Source organism: Ochotona curzoniae, unplaced genomic scaffold (assembly GCF_017591425.1).
Source record: "Ochotona curzoniae isolate NIBS_2020 unplaced genomic scaffold, NIBS_Ocur_1.0 contig_46, whole genome shotgun sequence".
NCBI classification, from domain to species: Eukaryota; Metazoa; Chordata; class Mammalia; order Lagomorpha; family Ochotonidae; genus Ochotona; species Ochotona curzoniae.
In genome coordinates this window covers 4,482,288-4,501,274 of record NW_024466340.1, presented here as the reverse complement: position 1 = coordinate 4,501,274, position 18,987 = coordinate 4,482,288, and the positions used below count along the sequence as shown (strand labels likewise).

The 18,987-nt window shown below is 42.9% G+C and overlaps 1 protein-coding gene across 1 annotated transcript in view; it reads right to left on the bottom strand.

Annotated features, from left to right (window-relative positions):
- Window positions 1–18,987, bottom strand: part of NAA25 (N-alpha-acetyltransferase 25, NatB auxiliary subunit) — a 54,972-nt gene that overhangs the window by 17,602 nt on the left and 18,383 nt on the right. The window contains exons 10-17 of the mRNA XM_040986972.1: window positions 17,175–17,344; window positions 14,616–14,728; window positions 11,730–11,937; window positions 9,549–9,638; window positions 7,824–8,004; window positions 6,751–6,850; window positions 1,846–1,997; window positions 1,053–1,178 (exon numbers count right to left, since the gene is read on the bottom strand). Of these exons, the coding sequence (XP_040842906.1) occupies window positions 1,053–1,178; window positions 1,846–1,997; window positions 6,751–6,850; window positions 7,824–8,004; window positions 9,549–9,638; window positions 11,730–11,937; window positions 14,616–14,728; window positions 17,175–17,344 (1,140 nt within the window). The remainder of the gene's footprint in view (window positions 1–1,052; window positions 1,179–1,845; window positions 1,998–6,750; window positions 6,851–7,823; window positions 8,005–9,548; window positions 9,639–11,729; window positions 11,938–14,615; window positions 14,729–17,174; window positions 17,345–18,987) is intronic.

The window sequence follows — 18,987 nt, the reverse complement described above, 5'->3', positions numbered from 1 at the left end:
GGGGGTGGATGCACAGCTTTTCAGAACTACGGAAACCACTTGAGCAGAACTCCTGGAGCATGCTCCACATCAGGGACCCTGAGATGACATCAGGTGTCTGTTCCCCATCCCTGGGTACCGAGGCAGCTGGGAGGCTCGATGTGGCTTCTCCCCTTATTTCTCTCCTTCCCCCAAATACAGGAAGAAGAAAAAGAAAATTTAGAAACAATGATCTCATCCACTCTCCCCTGAATCCTCAACGCTTTCCCACCCTAATCAACTATGTAAACACCAAAACAAAAATTTTAAAAAATTTAACTTAGAAAAAGTAGATCACATTTTCCAACCCTTATAAATGGCACAGCAATAACCAGTTTCCATACAACTTTGCTGATCACAAAGATATAAACATTTTAACAAAGATTTCCTTATTTATTTACAAGTCAGAATCACAGACAGGGGATGAGACACAGAGACAGAGGTCTTACACCTGCTGATACGTCTCCCAGATACAGACCAGGACTGGGCCAGCCTGAAGCCAGGTCACCCACATGGGTGCAGCAGCGCAAACACTAGGGCCATCTTCTGCTGCTTTTCCCAGGCCACTAACAGGGAGCTACACTGGAAGTGGAGCAGCTTGGGCACAATCCATCCATATGGGATGCTGTTACTCTAAGTGGCAGCTTTATCTGCCATGCTACAATGCCAATCATAACCATTATCTTTTTTTGTTAAAATAAAAAACTATTGGTATTAAATATATTTTAAAAAATCTTATAATGCCCTTTGCCCATCTGGTTCTAGTCCCAGCTGTTCCACTTTGCATCCAACTCTTTGCTTGTGGCTTGGGAAAGCTGTGGAGGATGGCCCAAACCCTTGGGATCCAATACCTGTGCCAGAGACCCAGAAAAAGCTCCTAGCTCCTGGCTTGGCTCCAGCCACTGCAGACATCTGGAGAATGAACCAGCAACTGGAAGACCTTTCTGTCTATTCCCTCTGTAAATCGGTCTTTCAAATAGAAACAATTAAGTCTTAAATAATAACAAACTGTTGGAGGGCAAAATGCAAGTTACCTGTCTTTCGGATCCCAGCTGAAGAAAACATTTAAGTCTCTGTTGTCCCGCAAATCTTCCCAGGGAATGTCGTCTTCTTCTGGACCAAGATTCATTGACTTTATACTTTCTGCTAAGCTAGTTGATCTGTGACACAGAAAATTAATTTATGGACTACTTCAATAATGAACTACAAAAACCTCTTTGCTATATTAGAGACAGGAAGGAAAGAACCTATCTACCACTGAGAAAGAAGGGGGAGAGGCCAGTGTTGTGGCTCAGCAGCATAAGCATCTGCACCCCACATCAGAACTCTGCGTTTCAGCCCCAGCTGCACTGACAATTCCAGCTTCCTGCTAAGGCAAACCCTCCAGGGTGGCAGATGTTATAACTCAAGAACTTGGGTCTCTGCCACATACATGGGATACCCAGACGAAGTCACAGCTCCTTGCATTTGGGGAAGCAAAAGAAAGAACTGAAAGTCTCTGCCTTTCAAGAAGACCATGTAGGCTGGCATGTGATGTCAGCATCTCCAGTAACTGATTCCCTGTGAGAAACCTGCAGACTTCCCAGCTCCTTGCTGCTGGTTGGCTGCTGCTAGCATCAGGAGAACCAGCCAACAGATGGGAGCTCTGTTTCTATTGGACCAAAGATGTTGCTGTCACTTCCCATGATGTGCATGGTATTACTTCCAATTTTTTCTCTGTTCCTGTCCTGTCTTTCTGTTTTAGAGTTATTCCTTATCTTCACTGGCTAACGACACCCATGAGCCCATTGACCCTTAGGTCTTTTTTAGCTCTTACACAATACTTACATATTTGCTTCAAGTAGAAGGTCTAAGAGCATCCGCTCAGTACGGACTTGTGCAAAATGAAGAGAATTATTCAGCCTGTTCCTAAAAGCGATAAACTCGGGGATCTTCTCAAACGCACCATATTTGTAAGCTTGAATAATGTATTCTGAGGTCTGAGAAGGAAACACATCACCTTGGTATAAATATTTCACAGGTTAAGCAAAGTAAGCAAGCCTTGCCAGACAAAAAAGACTCACACTAAAGTTAAATAAGGTTCTGAAGCTTGCATTTCTTAAGATGTTGGGTAACAAACAGAACATCAGCTTTCAAAACAATGTTATTTTCCTTGTTTTCTGTACCACAGTCACATATGTTCTTTACTAATCTCAACACTCAGTTGCTGCTACCATCACATGGAGCTCTCGTAGCAGTCATGTCTTCTAATTCAACAAGACTGGAGATTCTGTTATGCTGCATCAGTCAAAAGCCTGGTTAGAGCCACTCTGTAAGGGATGTCACTCCATATTTTTCTGCATCCAAGAGAAGCTAGGTTTCATACAAAGGTTCCAAAGACACAAAAATAATATAATCAATCCCTTACCCCAAATAAAACATAAGGCTGCTCTGTGGCTTTGCTCTCTCACTATCAAAGACACAGGGCACGTGCGTTCCATCCGGACAGACACCAACAGAAGACCTACAACTTCTATTGCAATCCACTGTGAGGACAGAAAGACTTCAAGAACCACATGTCTTGTCCACTCAGCTACATAAAACCTCGGTTAGAATGTCCACCACCTAAAGAAAGGGAGCTCACCACATTTGCTTTAACTGTGGATGACACATCTAACACAGATGAAACGTTACAGAGCAGACACAAGAAAAAGAATTCTGCACAGAAATCCTGGCACAGTAGGAGAAATGTCACGGCTATGGGCTTGTAGCATCAGGATCAAAAGATGGGGAATTTCCCTTTGAGCAAAGGAAAGCGTGAAGCTCAAAGCTGATGTCTGCCCCAAAGATCCTCCTAATATAAAGCTTTTTGCATAGCCTCACTTAGCTCTGTCCCCATTTCCATTACATCTGAATAACTTGCCCAGAAGGAAAATATGCCAACAGTCAACAACATACCCTCTGATATACAGCCTCGCAGGGTTCATTTCAGGCCGCGGGATTGTGCCGCGGGCGCTAATTCAACTGCATTCGATGCGGCTTTTAAACCCCATGGGACACATCGGCGAGATGTTTGCCTGCAGTATCTGGAGAAATTAAAGACGGACGGACACAAGAAAATTAAAAAGATTACTTGTGATCCTGCAGGTTTAAAGGACTATCTGAAAAAGCCTGAGTGTACCTTTTAGCTTGAGTAAAGGTCAGTGATACACCCCATCAGAAAGAGGTCACGCGGATGCCTGTACCATGGCCCCACTGACTTGGAAAACATGGCAAGGTTTTCTTACTATCAGCCCTTGCAATAGCAACTTAACAGCTTGAAAAAACTGGCTGTTAGTAACATATAATTTGGCAAATAATCAGGATCAAAAGATGACTTCAGTGATTGCAATCAAATTTACAAATTATGGTTCAAAAAAGTTCTACTTTTAAAACAGAGAACCCTGTCTAACAAAAAGAGGCAGTCTCAGTTTCCAAGTGGCAAGTAAATACCACTCTATAAAAAAAAAGACAACAGCTTTTAAAAATAATAATAGTAAGAGCACCAAGAAGGTGGCTGCAGTTGCCGACTGGTCCTTCTGAGACAGTCCTCCTTGAGGCCTGCAGCAAGGCACCACGGCAAAGCTGGCCAGGAAGACAAAGGCTGTGAACCTGAGCTTCACTGAAGCAGCAGCTCCCGGGCGGACTGCAGCTAGAAGGGGAAGCCTGCAGTATATGTTGTCTAGACCTTCGGGTCATTTAAGTATCAGTAGGCGATGTGGATCCCATATGCATTCCTGAAATGAACCCTGGTCACTGCAAACACTGGCTAAATACAGACAGGAAACTGAATAATGATCATTATTACAACCTACAACAGTTATTTTGAAGAGAAATTTTAAAAAGCACACATATCAGTGACTTTTAATGATAATGAAAATCTTATACTTTTACACTGTTAAAAACATTAAGATGACAGCAATGATCTCTCTGGATAGAAAACCCCCATAGCCACCTTCCGGATATGACTCTCCACTACCCAGCACAAAGCCTTACTAAAAAGAAAAATGGGCTTTCCACGAATGGAACAAATATGCCCTTCCAAAGAGTGAATTCAAAGTTGAAAATTATCACCCAAGAAGACACATCCAGGGAGCTCCAAGAGTCCAAGGCGGAGAGCCAGAGCTCGGCTTTGCAGAGTATGTCCAGCACGAGGCACAGAAGTTTATGCACACAGAAGGACATCACCACCACCTCTTGAGCTCTAACACTCACTGAGGAAACAGCACAACTACGGTCTGCTTTCTCATTGTGGGGTCTCGGGCATCAAGGTCAAGAGGCATTTTTCTCACTATCTTGTATTTTTCTTTTGGCCCCAGAACACCTCCCAAGCATATGCTTCCATATGTTTAAATCAGCTTCACGTTCTTGGTAGTGATAAACATAAGCCTCAACCAGAGTCCTGGTCCCAGACCAACAGGATACTGTAGTTCTCTTTTATCAGATTCAACATCAGAGAAAGTATAGTCATTCCTGCAACACACACAACCATCAGCAAAATATTGAAGGACTCAAAAACTCACTGAGGACAACACACGCTACTGCCCACTGTGTGACCAGCTTCTCGGCCTCAGTTATACCACTTTGTGTCTCTCTTTACTTTTCAAACCAACTCTTCAGATACAACATTTTGCTTAACAACAAGAAAACCATTTAAATTACACATAATTGTACATATAACTTCATTATACATTAGTTTATATTATATTTTATTATGCATAGCTTTAATTATAAGGTAATGTGCTCTTAATGACCAAATGGCCATGAATAAAATGGCTCTTCTGGATTACTAGATTGAAAACTAGATGAACTCCTTATTATTGCTGCTGCTTCAAAATTATTGGGCGGTGGGGAGGAAACTTCGCAAGTTATTCTTCAGTAAATGCAATGTATCTGTAGCTTTTTGATAAATACAGACATAAGAGCCAGAACAACAAAACCGGAGGAAAGCAGTTCTTTGATTGCTTTGCTGGTAAAATTTCTTGAAATCAGAGGAGGCCAAACAGAGATGCTGGGAACACAATGAAAAGTGTCTTTGAAAGTGTAGTATGTTGGAAATGTGTTCTGCTTACTAAGCCAGAGCAGAACTTCCTGAACTTTGGGCTCAAAGGGCCATCAGAAGCTGTGCTGCAAAATGATGTCTCGGGTCTAGCGCAGTAGCCTAGTGGCTAAAGTCCTTGCTTGGAACGTGCCGGAATCCCATGTGTGTGCCAGTTTGTATCCTGGTGGTCTCACTTCCCTTCCAGCTCCCTGCTTGTGGCCTGAGAAAGTAGTTCTAGGACAGCTCTAAGCCTTGGGACCCTTCACCCGCATAGGAGACCCTCTCTCGAAAGAGGCTCCAGTCTCCTGGCTTCGGATTGGCTCAGCTCAGGCTGTTACTGCTACTTGAGGAATGAATCAACACGTGGAAGTACTTCTTTTTGTCTCTCCTCTACTCAGTATATCCGACTTTCCAATAAAATAAACCCATTAGACCATACCCTGATACTTGTCACAAATACCAAAAGCTAAAAAGAAACCTTTATGAAAACTGTTCAGAAATAACACTTCTGTTTAATCATTCTTAAAGATGGAAGACGGACTCAGCAGAGTTGTTATAGCTACAAAATACTTTTTTTAAAGTTCCCCATGAGTGCTTGTTGCCCTCCTCCAAAAAACATTAAAGCTGCCTTGCCAAGCTCCTCAGCTGCTGGAAGACCACGAGAATCTAGAGTTATAGGTAGATATCTGATAGGGTCATTCCAGGCACCGAGTCTGAGAAGGACGCAGTGGGCACTCTCAAGACATGACTTATCTCCACATTCACTAGTGGATAATTTTGTAGAGTTTGCCATCTGAACAGAGACATGTAAGAAACCTCTGCTTCCCATGGGTCAACAGGGAGTGGACTCCAGCCTGCTTAGCTGTGTAAAGCTCATCCTTTGTCTTTACGGCACTGGTAAGTTCCACCTTATTTCCTGCTCCTTTAGACAGCACAGAGGGCAGGCATCTGGAGGCTGTGATGCCAGCCATGATGTCTAGCTAGGTTTCACATCCAGCTCCAGATCCCGAGTTGGGCTTATGTCACCTATGGGGATGATCTGTGGGGCATTCCCAGCAATCCACTGCCCAATCTGCTAGTGTAGACATGTGGGGAGTGATGCTGCAAAGGAGAGCTGAGTGCCTACTTCTCCGAAATAAACAAAAATGTAAAGGACGCATAAGACTACTTCAAAAAGTTCAGAGAAAATGAAGATAATGTGCATCTTCCAGGAACATCTTGAAAGCCCTTTGTACCACTGATCTATTTCTTGAAACTTCCTTCGTTTGATCAATTTTAGAATTATTTTAAAAAAAAAAGTAAGTAATCTCACCACTGGCAAAGAGAACAGTGGTATGGTACACATAAGGTATTATAGAGCATACCACACTACAAATTTCAACGGGTTTTTTCTTATGTACTTAGAAAGTCTCTTAAAAAATCACAGAAAAAATCTAGAGACACAATCATCCCCAATCTGGAAACACCCAGTTTTCAATGCAGCTCTCCAGGGCTCCCTCGAATGCACTCATCCTACCCAACAATCCCATACAGCGAGCCAGAGCCCGAGCGCATGTGCTGGTACAGCCTTGTGGCATGAGGCAACACACTTGCCCATTCATGTGAAGTCGGCAGGCCAAGACCACAGGAAAACAAAAACAAAAAAACAAACAAAAAATTGGTTTCTCACTTACATCTTTCTGGTTGGAGTGGAAAAACCTGAGCGCGAAGTTACAGGACTGGGATGCAGCAGCATACTGACCTAGAGATTCAGCGTATCGCGTCAAAAGGTAACTAGGTTGGAAGGAAACAAACAAAAAAATATACATTATACTTACCTACCTCCACTCAAAATTACTATAGCAAAGAAATATCTGGCATAAGGAAATATTGAAACATTCCATCATAGACAAGATCTAATTCACATAATAAAATTTAACCAGAAAAAAATAGGAATTGGGGCTAGCATGGTAGCCAAGTGGCTAAAGTCCTCGCCTTTCCATATGCCAGAATCCCATATGGGCACCAGTTCTAATCCTGGCTGCTCCACTTCCCATCCAGCTCCCTGTGGCCTGGGAAAGCAGTAGAGGATGGCCCAAATCCTTGGGACCCTGCACCCGCGTGGGAGACCCGGAAGAAGTTCCAGGTTCCTGGCTCCTGACTCTGCATCAGATTGGTTGAACTCTGGCTGTTGCGGCCGCTTTGTGAATGAACAAGTAGATGAACTTTCTCTCTGTATCTCTTTATATATATCTGCCTTTCCAATAAAAATAAATAAATCTTTTTTAAAAAGAGGAAGCAAAGTTTATTCGGTTTTATGTGAACTTTGTGCTATGCCATGCTATTATGGATAACTAACGCAACACATAAAAGTTGTAAAAGAACACAACGCTACCCACCAGGACACAGGTTGCTCCTGAGTAATCACAAAGGGTCAAAATAAAAATTCAAAAGGAACATGGGGTTAAGCCCCTTGTGTTAGCCTCAACTACAAGGTACAAGTAGACCTCAGAATAACGTGTGCTAAAACCAAGGTTTCCACACATATGCTTACTGGCTAACACTCAGAGAAATGCTCCTTAATATTTTTGAGTTGTATAAATTTTTAAATTGCCAAAAGATGCTAGGAGATATAAACTTCTTCAGCCTTGCAATAGATGACTATTGCTCTAAAAAGTTCAAGGTTCAAAACAATGCTTCTGCTAAATTTGAAAGTGAAAGTTCCCAGCACCCACACACTTGTATATTCAGAGTATATACTACCAACCCAATGGTGTCATGCTGGATATGCTTAGCATCAAGGCTCGAGTAAAGATCCACCACTGGTTCAAATGCACCCAGCATACAGTAGATTCGAACAAGCAGCAACTTGAATTGTGCGTTGGAAGGACTATGGGTTAGCCCTTCTTCCAGCAAAGTTAGAGCCTGCCATACAGCAGACTCATCACCTAAAAGCAACATAAAGCATTATCCATGGATCTTGATGTCAAACATAATCATCTTCCCTAAGATTCTGACCTGAGAGCCCAGCACAATGGATGAGTAGCTAAAATCATCACTTCGGATATGTTGGGATTCCATAAGGGCGCAGATTTTGTCCTGGCTACTCCGTTTCCCTGCTCCTGCTTGTGGCCTGGGAAAGCACTAAAAGATGGTCCAAAGCCTTAGGATCCTGCACCCATATGAGAAACCCAGAAGAAGCTCCTGGCTCTTGGTTTTGGATCGGCTCAGCTCTAGCCATAGTGACAACTTGGGAAGTGAACCAGTGGAAGGAAGATATTTTTTTCTGTCTCTCCTTCACTCAGTAAAACTGCCTTTCCAGTAAAAATAAATAAACTTAGAAGTAGTCTGCTTTTAAAAATATATCTGAGTTTAGATATCAGAGAACAAGTTTTAGACTAATACCTGTGACCAAAACAAAAATTGCTCTAAATAAACAACTCTCAACAGCTATGTCGGTTCTTAAACACATCCAATGGCAAAAGCGATGTAGAACGTATGAGGCCAGGTCTTGCAGGGAAAGTTACAGAATTTGGCAGGACCTCAGATTCTACCAACAGACAGACTACAAAAAAATTAAATGCACCAACTGACCACTGCAACATTTTTCTCTAATCTCTCAGGTATTCCCCACAGGCATCATCTCCTTTTGTTATATACCTGTACTACAAGGATGTAACATATGCTCTTCAAAAATTAACAATCAAAAGTATTTGACAGCCTACATAATTTCAGAAAGTACATTAAAAATTATATTCACAACATTATATTTGCCAATCCTCCTTTAAGATACATCTAAGGAAAATATCATGAAAGGGAGATAAAACTTCATATTACAAAACAGTTGTACTCCCTACTGATGGGAGGAGATATAAGTAACTATGGTAACAGTCTTGCTCAGCTCTGGCTGTAACAGTCATTTGTAGAGTGAGTTAGCACATGGATGATCTCTCCCCTTCTCTTCTTTCTCTCTGTAAACTCTTGCTTTTCTGGGCCTGGTATGTTAGCCTAGTGGCTAAAATCCTCGCGTTGCATGCACTGGGATTCCATATACGTGCCAGTTCATGTCCTGGAGGCCCCAGTTGCCATCCAACTTCCTGCTCCTGACCTGGGGGAGCAGTAATGGACCCTGAACTTGCATAGAATCAGCTCAGCTCCAGCTATTGTGGCAACTCTGGGAATAAAACAGCAACAAAAGATTTTTCTTTCTGTATCTCCTTCTCTCATTATATCTGCCTTTCCAATAAAAATATATTTTTAGATCTGCCTTTCAATAAAAATAAATATTACAAAATAAATTTTAAAAATTACTTTGATTACAGGGAATGGGGAAAAACTGAAGACAAAGGTTCTCCTATAGAAGGATCCTAGAGACAGGTAGGGAAGAAAGATCTAAAACTGAGTCTAATGTGTGGACTACATAATCCGTCCAGGGAAACTGTTTTACAACCAAAATAAAAATAGAAGGTAAGGCTTAACTGAAACCACCCACCTGACTCTCTCCATACGTCAATCAGCACGTGGACAGCAAGGAGACAATAATAATCAGAAAACTGCAATTCTGTTTTCAAACAGGACTTCCCTGCAGGGGGGAAGAAAAACACATTCACTTTATCATTGATTCATACAATGCTGAAACAAAAGGAGTTTCAAAGTGACACAAGGTAAGCCTCGGGGAGGCAGGGGAACAGGTCACCTGGCCTGGCCTGCAAGAATATGTCTTCAGTGAAAAATGTGGAGCAATGGATACAGACCCTGACGCTCATGGAAAATATGGCCCGTTTCGTACCGTTACAGGAAAAGGAGAGCAGAACAAATTGGACAACTACCCCAGCCAGATGATGGGGGAATGGGGAGACCTGAGGTGGAACGTGTCAGCCAACAGACACTGAGGGCTGCAGCATGCCTGAATCAGTGAAATCGACAGCATTTCAGAGCTATCCAAGCCACCTGGGCACAGCCATCGGAACATGCACATATCGGGACCCTGGGGTGGCACTGTGTGGTTCCCCATTCCTGGGTACTGGGACATTTAGGAGGCTGGGTGTGGTTTCCCTCTTGATCTCTCCCATATCCCCCAGAAACAGGAAGAAAAAATAGCAAATTTGGAAACAATATTTTCACCCACTTTTCCCTAACCCTTGATCCTTTCCACTCTGATAAACCATGTAATCATTACCAAAAAAAAATTTTTTTAAAGTGATACGAGGAAAAAAGAGAAAAAGATTTAAAAAAAAATTACCAGAACCGAGTTACCTATCAGGAAAAAAACAAAATCAAAGGATTCTGGAACAGAAGGAAGAACTTGGAGCAAAGGTCAGATCCAAGATGTCCCAAATGGACAGCTGAAAGATTTAGGAATTTAAGTGAAACGAACATGGCACTAAAGGCTATGTATAACTAAATTCATACTTTATATTCCTAACACACATACAAGTCCAGGCCACACATACAGCAAAGTCCAGGCCAATCTGAAGATCATCAACTTCTTATTCTCCTCATTTGAGACACAAGAATGACATAAAAGAGAAAAACTAGGCCTGGCATGGTGGCCCAGTGACTAAAGTCCTCGCCTTGCACGCACCAGGATCCCATATGGGTGCCGGTTCATGATGCGGCCACTCCAGTTCCTGTCCAGCTAGCTCCCTGCTTGTGGCCTAGGAAAATAGCAGAGGATGACTAAAAGCTTTGAAACCCTGCATCCACATGGGAGATCCAGAAGTTCCTGGATTTGGATCGGCTCAGCACCAGCTACTGTAGCCACTCTTAGAGTAAACCAGCAGACAGAAGATCTTTCTGTTTCTCCTCCTCTCTGTAAATCTGATTTTCCAATGAAAATAAATAAATCTTAAAAAAAAAAAAAAAAAGAAAAAAACCTCCCCAATTGGGATTCTCCAATAGTCACTGCCTGGGGACCAAAGCCAGAAACCCAGAATTGAAACCACATCTCCCATGTGTGCAGTAGGACCCAACCACTTGTGACATCCCTACCACCCTCGAGAAACTGAGAAACTGCACTGGCAGGAAACTGAAGTCAAGGGCAAAGCCATGTATCAAACCAAGGCAGTCTGAACAAGTGGCTAGGCCACGCACCTGCTTCCACCTTGCAAACTAAATACATCTTACAGTTTATACTATCCCCTTCGTGTACTTACACATTCTATATTAAGAATATTCAGGCAGGTCAGCATGTTGGCTCAACTGGCTAATCCTCCACCTCTAAGCACCACATTCAGCGTGGGCACCAATTCGTGTCTTGGCTGCTCTGTTTCCCACTCTTGCAGCCTGGGAAAGCAGCTGAGAATGGCTAAAGTGCTTGGGATCCTACAGTCACATGAGACATACAGAAGAAGCTCCAGGTTTCAGATCAGCTCAACCCCGACCTTTGTGGCCACTTGGTAAATGAACCAGTGGATGGAAGATCTTCCTATCTGTAAATCTGACTTTCCCATAAAAATAAACAGAACTTAGATAAATATTAAATTTTTAAAAATATATTAATGCCTGTAACTGGAAAATGAGACAATTCACACATTGTGCAATTCATATAGATTCCCATGTAATGCAACAAGTTCTGTCCGCTCACCAAACTCAAGAAATCAGGGTGCTAACAGCACTGCCTTCAAATCTTGGCCACCCAGAGAACTAGTGCATATTTTAAAAGGTTGCTCACCAAACTCCAATCCATGCTGGTACCTCAACATCAATTCTCTGACCACATTCCACTTCTGGCTTTTCTCCATGCTGTGGTACAAGCCCAGCAATCTTGTCAGCTGCACCACACACAAATGCTGCTGCAGGGCCCGGATGTCGGCGGGCAGGGCTGGCTTGTCTTCCGTTGGTGTCGACAGAGGAACAGCTCCAAGTAACTGATTAATAAACTGCAAAGGGGAGAAGGGGAGAGGAGTACAGATCTCAACGCAAGCTCATCCTCAGCCGTCTGTAACAGCAATGGAGATGGTCCAGCGGCACCCCACTTCCTACTGACCAAGACCTATCAGCTCCAACAAAATAAAGCACATGAGCACACAACGCTGGTGAAAGTGACACTCAAAAAATGATGACATTAACATTATACAGACTGCAGCAGTTTAAAAAGTTAGGAACCTGAAGAAAAGGTTACCAAAAAAGTAAAAAGTAAAGAAAATAATCTGAGCATTACATTTATACACAAATTCATAAAGAATGTATACACTGAAAGAAATAGATACTTCAGATTTTTTTAGGTAAACTTTGTATTTTGAATCACACTCAGGTATTAAGAAATAACATGAAGAGATCCTAGTGAAAATTCATACAGATTCATCTAAAGCTAGCACAGTGCCTGAAAATAATTTCAAATGCTTAAACTTGGTTTTTAAAAAATCCTAGGGCCCAGCGCCTGGTAAGCACCAGGATCCCATGTAGGCACCGGTTCTAATTCCAGCAGCCCCACTTTCCATCCAGCTCCCTGCTTGTGGCCTGGGAAAGCAGTGGAAGAAGGCCAAAAGCCTTGGGACCTGCACCTGAGTGGGAAACCCAGAGCAGGCTTCAGGCTCCTGGTTTTGGGCTGGCTTAGCTCCAACTGTTGCAGCTGCTTGGGGAGTGAATGCTTTCTGTTTCTCCTCCTCTCTATATCTGACTTTACAATAAAAATAAGTAAATGTTGAAAAAAAAATCCTCCACACTAGCTCTGATTACATATTTATTAAGCACATTCTTATTTTTGTTCCCTTTTAATATCCAGGCAAGAGAACTATAAGGAATATAAAACATAAAGACCAAGAATATATGAAGAAATAGCAGCAAGTAAAAGCATTCAATAACTCAAAAGACAGAAAGCAGCAACGCACAGGGTTAATGCTGACTATTACACAGGCCCAGAGAGGTGCAGTCAAGCAGTATGCAACAACTAGGTTACCAACAAGCAGCAGCCTTACAGAGCCTTGCACGACTCAGACCTTCCAACACTTCTAATCACCAAGACTCAGAAATTAGGAGCATCAGACGATCTCCAAAGGTTAACATGCCAATGGAATGGAAATTGACCTGACTAAATTCTAAGATGCAGCCGTGGGTCAGAGCTGTAATGGCATAGCAGGTGATGCTGCCTGTGGCACCTATATCCCATATTGAGCATCCCATATGCCATATGGGCACGGGTTAAACTCCAAACTGCCCCACATCTGATCCAGCTCTCAACTAATGAACCCGAGAAGGCAGCAGAGGATGGTCCAAGTACCTCGGCCATCCATGTGGAACATCCAGAGGAAGCTTGCACCCCTAGCTGCCAATTCATCTCGAGCTGTTGTGGCAACGGAGGAGTAAACCAGTGGATGAAGATGACTAATCAGTCTCTCTCTCTCTCTCTCTCTCTCTCTCCAACTCTGCCTTACAAATTAAAAAAAAAAAAAAAGCCTGTCCCCAAGTCAGCCAGTCTAACTAGGACAACAGAACAACAACAAAAAAATGTTAGATCTAAGAGAGTTAACCACTATTTACCAAATGGTTCAACAATGAATAATAGTTAGCAATAAAAATATAAACAACAGGGCCACTTGCAATTTGGCTCCCCTGCCAACGTGCTTAGGAAACCAGACGCTTGGACCTATCTCTCATGCAGGTGACCTGGATGGAGTTCTGGGCTCCCACCATGCCCAGATCTGGCTATTGTGACCATTTGAGAAGGAACCAGTGGTTGGAAGACTCTCTCCCACCCTTTCTTGTATTTTTACTTTTAAAGATAATATATTTTTATTAGAAAGTCAGATTTAGTGAGAAAAGGACAGACAGAAAGAAAGATCTTCCATCTTCTGGATCACTCCCCAAGTGCCACAAGCCAGAGCTGAGCCAATCCAAAGCCAGGAGCCAGGTAGTTCTTCTGGATCTCCCACAATGGTGGAGGGTCCCAAGGTTTTGGGTCGTCTTTTACTGCTGTCGTGGACTTTAACCACTAAGCTACCAGGCCGGGCACAACACCAATTTCTATATAGCCCTTTTAAATAAGCAAATCTTGGTCCCAGAGCGATAGCTCAATGGCTAAATCCTCACCTTGCAAGCGCCAGGAACCTACATGGGTACTGGCTTTTGTCCCACCTACTTCACTTCTCTTCTAGGTGCCTGACTGTCAACTAGAAAAACAGAAGATCGTCCAAAGGCTTGGGACCCTGAACCCATGTGCTGGACCCAGAAGAAGCTTCTAGCTCCTGGCTTTAGACTGGCTCAGCTCTGGCCTTTGTGTCCACCTGGGGAAAGAACCAGCAGACAGAAGGCCTCTCTCTCTCTACATCTATCTGTCAGGGCTGGCAGAGGCTAACCCTCTACCTACGGCTTCAGATGGGCCCAGTTTTGGCCTGTTTGGGGAGGGTTCCAGTAAATTAAAGATTCTGGATCCTTCTGCCCACTCTCACTGTTACTCTTTCAAGTGAAGAAACAAAATAAATCTTCAAAGAAACAAAAATCCTGCCACCACTGCGTCAGCACACCAGAGTACCCACTTTGTCATGGTGGTTACCATAACTCACGTTCATTCCTGAACAATCACCAAGAGCACCTACTCCAATTCTGAAATGTTACTTACCTTTGTACACTGTGTAGCAGGCAAGAGGTCAACAAACACCTTGAGGTCAGTAAAACAACAAGGTTTATCTCCAAATTTTTTGAAATACTGGAACATTAACTCTTCTGGATCACCTAAGAAAGGGGAGGAAATCACCACGCTAGTCAGACTGAAAAAATTCCTAGTGTAAGCTAGAGATCTAACTTGAAAATATTTATTTCAAATAATTTAAATTTTGCTTGACTGTTGAAGAAAAATAAGGGCCAGGAAATAGCCTGCCAGTTTCAAAATATGCAAATATTAAAACAAATTGTCAAACACACACACACACACACACACACACACACACACACTTCTTGAATCGTAGCTAGCACTGACTCTCCGTGTGTGAAAATGCCTTTTGCCGCAACAGAATTCCGTACGGATGCTGGTTGGTTTCTGGTCATTTCCACTTCTGATCCAGTTCCCTGCTGACAAACCTGGGTCCCTACACCCAGAAGATCCTGGCGCCTGGCTACAGGCATTCAGCTCCAGCCTTTTGAGCCACTTGGGGAGTGAACCAGTGGTTTTAAGACAACTCTCTATCTCTCCATCTCTCTGTTACTAGGGCTTTCAAATAAGTAATCTTAAAACAAAAGTTAGAATATCTTAAAAAGAGTTTAATTTCCCTGAAATAAAAATATTTTACAGAACCGAGTTTGGGCCCAGTACAATAGCCTAGTGGTAAAGTCCTCACATTGCATGCACTAATATCCCATGTGGGCGCCAGTTCATGTCTGTTTGCACCACTTCCCATCCAGCTTGTTGCCTGAGAAAGCAGTAAAAGATGGCTCAAGGCCCAGCATGGTGGCCTAACAGTTAAAGTCCATGCCTTACACATGCCAAGGATCCCATATGGGTTCTAATACTGCTTGTGGCCTTGGAAAAGCAGACAAGAAGGGCCCAAAGCCTTAGGACCCTGCACCCGCGTAGGAGACCCGGAAGAAGCTCCTGGCTTCGGATTGACGCAGCACTGGCTGTTACAGTCACTGGCGGAGTGAAACATCGGACAGAAGACCTTCCTCTCTCTGCTCTCTATATATCTGACTTTGCAATAAAAAATAAGTAAATCTTAAAAAAAAAAAAAAAAGATGGCCCAAAACCTTGGGACCCTGCACCTGCGTGGATGACCCAGAGGAAGCTCCTGGCTCCTGATTGGCTCAGCTACGGTTGCTAGGGCCACATGGAGAGTGAACCAATGGAAAGATCCTTCTCTTCTCTGTCTCTTTTTTCTTTTTCTCTCTGCATATTTGACTTTCTAATAAAAATAAATCTTTTTCAAAAAAAGATTTATTTATTTATGGGAAAGTCAGATATACAGAGAGGAGAGACAGAGAGGAAGATCTTCCGTCTGACAATTCACTCCCCAAGCAAGCACGACAGCCGATGCTATGCCAATCCAAAGCCAGGATCCAGGAACTTCTTCTGGGTCTCCCACATGGATGCAGGGTCCCAAAGCTTTTGGGCTGTCCTTGACTGCCTTCCCAGGCCACAAGCAGGGAGCTGGATGGGAAGTGGAGCTGCCAGGACCAGAACCGGCGCCCATATGGGATCTTGGCGCGTTCAAGGCGAGGACTTTAGCCACTAGGCCACGCCGCCGGGCCCTAAAAATAAATCTTAACAAAAAAGAACTGGGCCCAGCGGCGTGGCCTAGTGGCTAAAGTCCTCGCCTTGAACGCCCGGGATCCCAGTGGCTCCACTTTCCATCCAGCTCCCTGCTTGTGGCCTGGGAAAGCAGTCGAGGATGACCCAATGCCTTGGGACCCTGCACCTGTGCGGGAGACCTGGAGGAGGTTCCTGGCTCCTGGCTTCAGATCGGCACAGCACTGGCCGTTGTGCTCACTTGGGGAGTGAATTATCAGATGGAAGATCTTCCTCTCTGTATTTCCTCCCCTGTACATCTCACTTTGCAATAAAAATAAATAAATCTTTAAAAACAAAAAAAACAACTCACCTGCCTAATAAAAACTGATTATGAAGAGTGCACAAACCAAACATTCAAACAAAGCAAAGGGATGCAGAACAAAACACTTAATCAAGAAAGAACCTAACACTTTGTATATAGCTTTAGAAAGAAGACAATTATCTAAAATCTTTTAACAGTGTTTGACTGAAAAGTCTCATGTAAGTTTTCACTTGCAAATCTGGAATTACATTCGACTAAGGCTACTAATATCCAAGAAAGACATTAACATGGAATTCAAAATCGATTGTGAGGAGCTGGCATCATGCAGGTGTGTGCAGCCACCACCTGCAACAGCCACTGCTCTGCTTTGGACCCATTTGGGAAAACAAGTGAAGACGGCCCAAGCACCATGGCCCTGCCTTCACAGCGGAGTAGCAAGAGAATGCTTACAGAGACTGGGAAACTGGAGAGACTAAAGTTAAACCAAGTCAACTATGTGCTTGATGGCTACCTTACAAGTCACCCAGTCATTAGTAAATAGTTCCACACTATGAAAATGCTGGCTTCCTCCCAACCTTGCACAGGGGCATCCCTGGATCTTTGTCAGAGCTCCCAAATATTACATAGTTTCTTACCTAGTTTGTACTCATCATTGCAACCTTGATTTCGTAAACGCCTAATCAATTCCAATTTAGCAAGATGTGGTCCTCGGAGGTGGCGAGAACTTTTAGATTCTTCTGTTATCCGATCCTCTATGAACCTCACAGCTTCTTCTGTGGAATAATGCACTTCTCCTTCTAAGGAGCTGAGCAGAAACACAGGAGAAGGCATTTTATTGCCACTGCTTGCCCACCCAAAGTAAAACCAAGCTGGTTCTAAGAAACAAATTTTAAAATTTTCAAAAAGTGTTTAGCAATCGTAAAACAATACAAATGGGAATAAAGAGAACTCTCAGAATTTTTACACAGATAACAAGTTATAAGACTAATAATTCAGGATGGGCAAGTGATTACTATAAAATGGCTAACCAGCTCTACGTCTTTCTTTAAAAAGAATGGCTATGCAGCACATTAGAAGATACATCACAGTGTTCACAGAAGACAAAGCTAACAGTGAACTGACCAGCAGGCACTTGCAGCAGTTAACACGCTCCTTGATGACCACATTTATTTTCAAAGTTCGAGTGCTGGTTCCGATTACACTTACAGCTTCCTGCTAATGCACACCCTGGGAAGCAGCAGGTGATGGACCCACATGGGAGGCCTGAACTGAGATCCAGGCTCTTGGCTTTAGTCTGCCAGCCCTGATGCGGAAGACACCCGGGAAGTAAACCACCAGAAAGGAAATCATTGTCATGTTGCCCCCTGCCTTTCAAATATGCAAACTGAGCAATACATGAAATGTAAATTTTTTTTAAAGCAAAACAATTTATTATGGCACAAAAATTGTTGAAATTCATACATATAAGGATCTTCAAAAATTTGATAAAGTATCCATATGTAAATATTGACATGTGAAAATATAAATTTCAGGGCCTAAATTAGTATCCTAGCAGCTAAATGAGTGGAGCTTACATGGGCACCAGTTCATACACCAGCCACTCCATTTCTCATCTACCTCTCCACTTGTGGCCTTGGAAAGCAGTCAAGGATCGTCCAAAACCTTGGAATCCTGCACCCACATGGGAGACCTCGAGGAAGCTCCTGGTTCCTGGTTTCAGATCGGAGCTTAGCTCTGACTATTGTGGCCAACAGATGAAAGATCTTTCTTTCTATCTCCCCTTCTCTCTATAAACCTGCCGTTTCAATAAAAATAATAACTCTTTAAATGTATATATATATTTCATTTTACTGCTTGAAGAATGAAGGCTAAATTAGATAACTTAATATGAATAACTTAATATAAGCTTGTAAATTTTTATTTTCATATTTACTTGAAGAAATCTCATTTAGGTTTGCTCTTTCACTATCTAATCTCCTCCCCCAAAAAAGACAAAGAAGTTTGCAAGAATCCAAATATCATGAATAGAGGAGAAGTTTAATAAATCATGGGGGGTGGGAGCCAAGGTGCACCAACACTGTGGTATGGCAGGTTGAGCCTCTGCCTGTATTGTCTGCATCTCATATGGGCATCATTTCAAGTCCCAGCTGTTCCACTTCCTAAGCTTCTTCGTTCATGCCCTGGGTAAACAGCAGAGAATGCCTCCAGTGTTTGGGTCCCCGCACCCAATTGGAAGGCCTGGAGGGAGGTCTCCCAGGCCAGCCATTATGGTCATTATAGTCATCTGGGATGTGAACCAGCAGACGGAAGGAGACTCGCTCTCCGTAATTCTCTGGATTTCAAACAAATCAATAAACCATTATTTTTTATATAGGAAACAAACTCTCTGGAAGTAATATTACAGAGCTCTAACAAAATCTCTTTGCTGTAACATAAAGATGTCAGTGC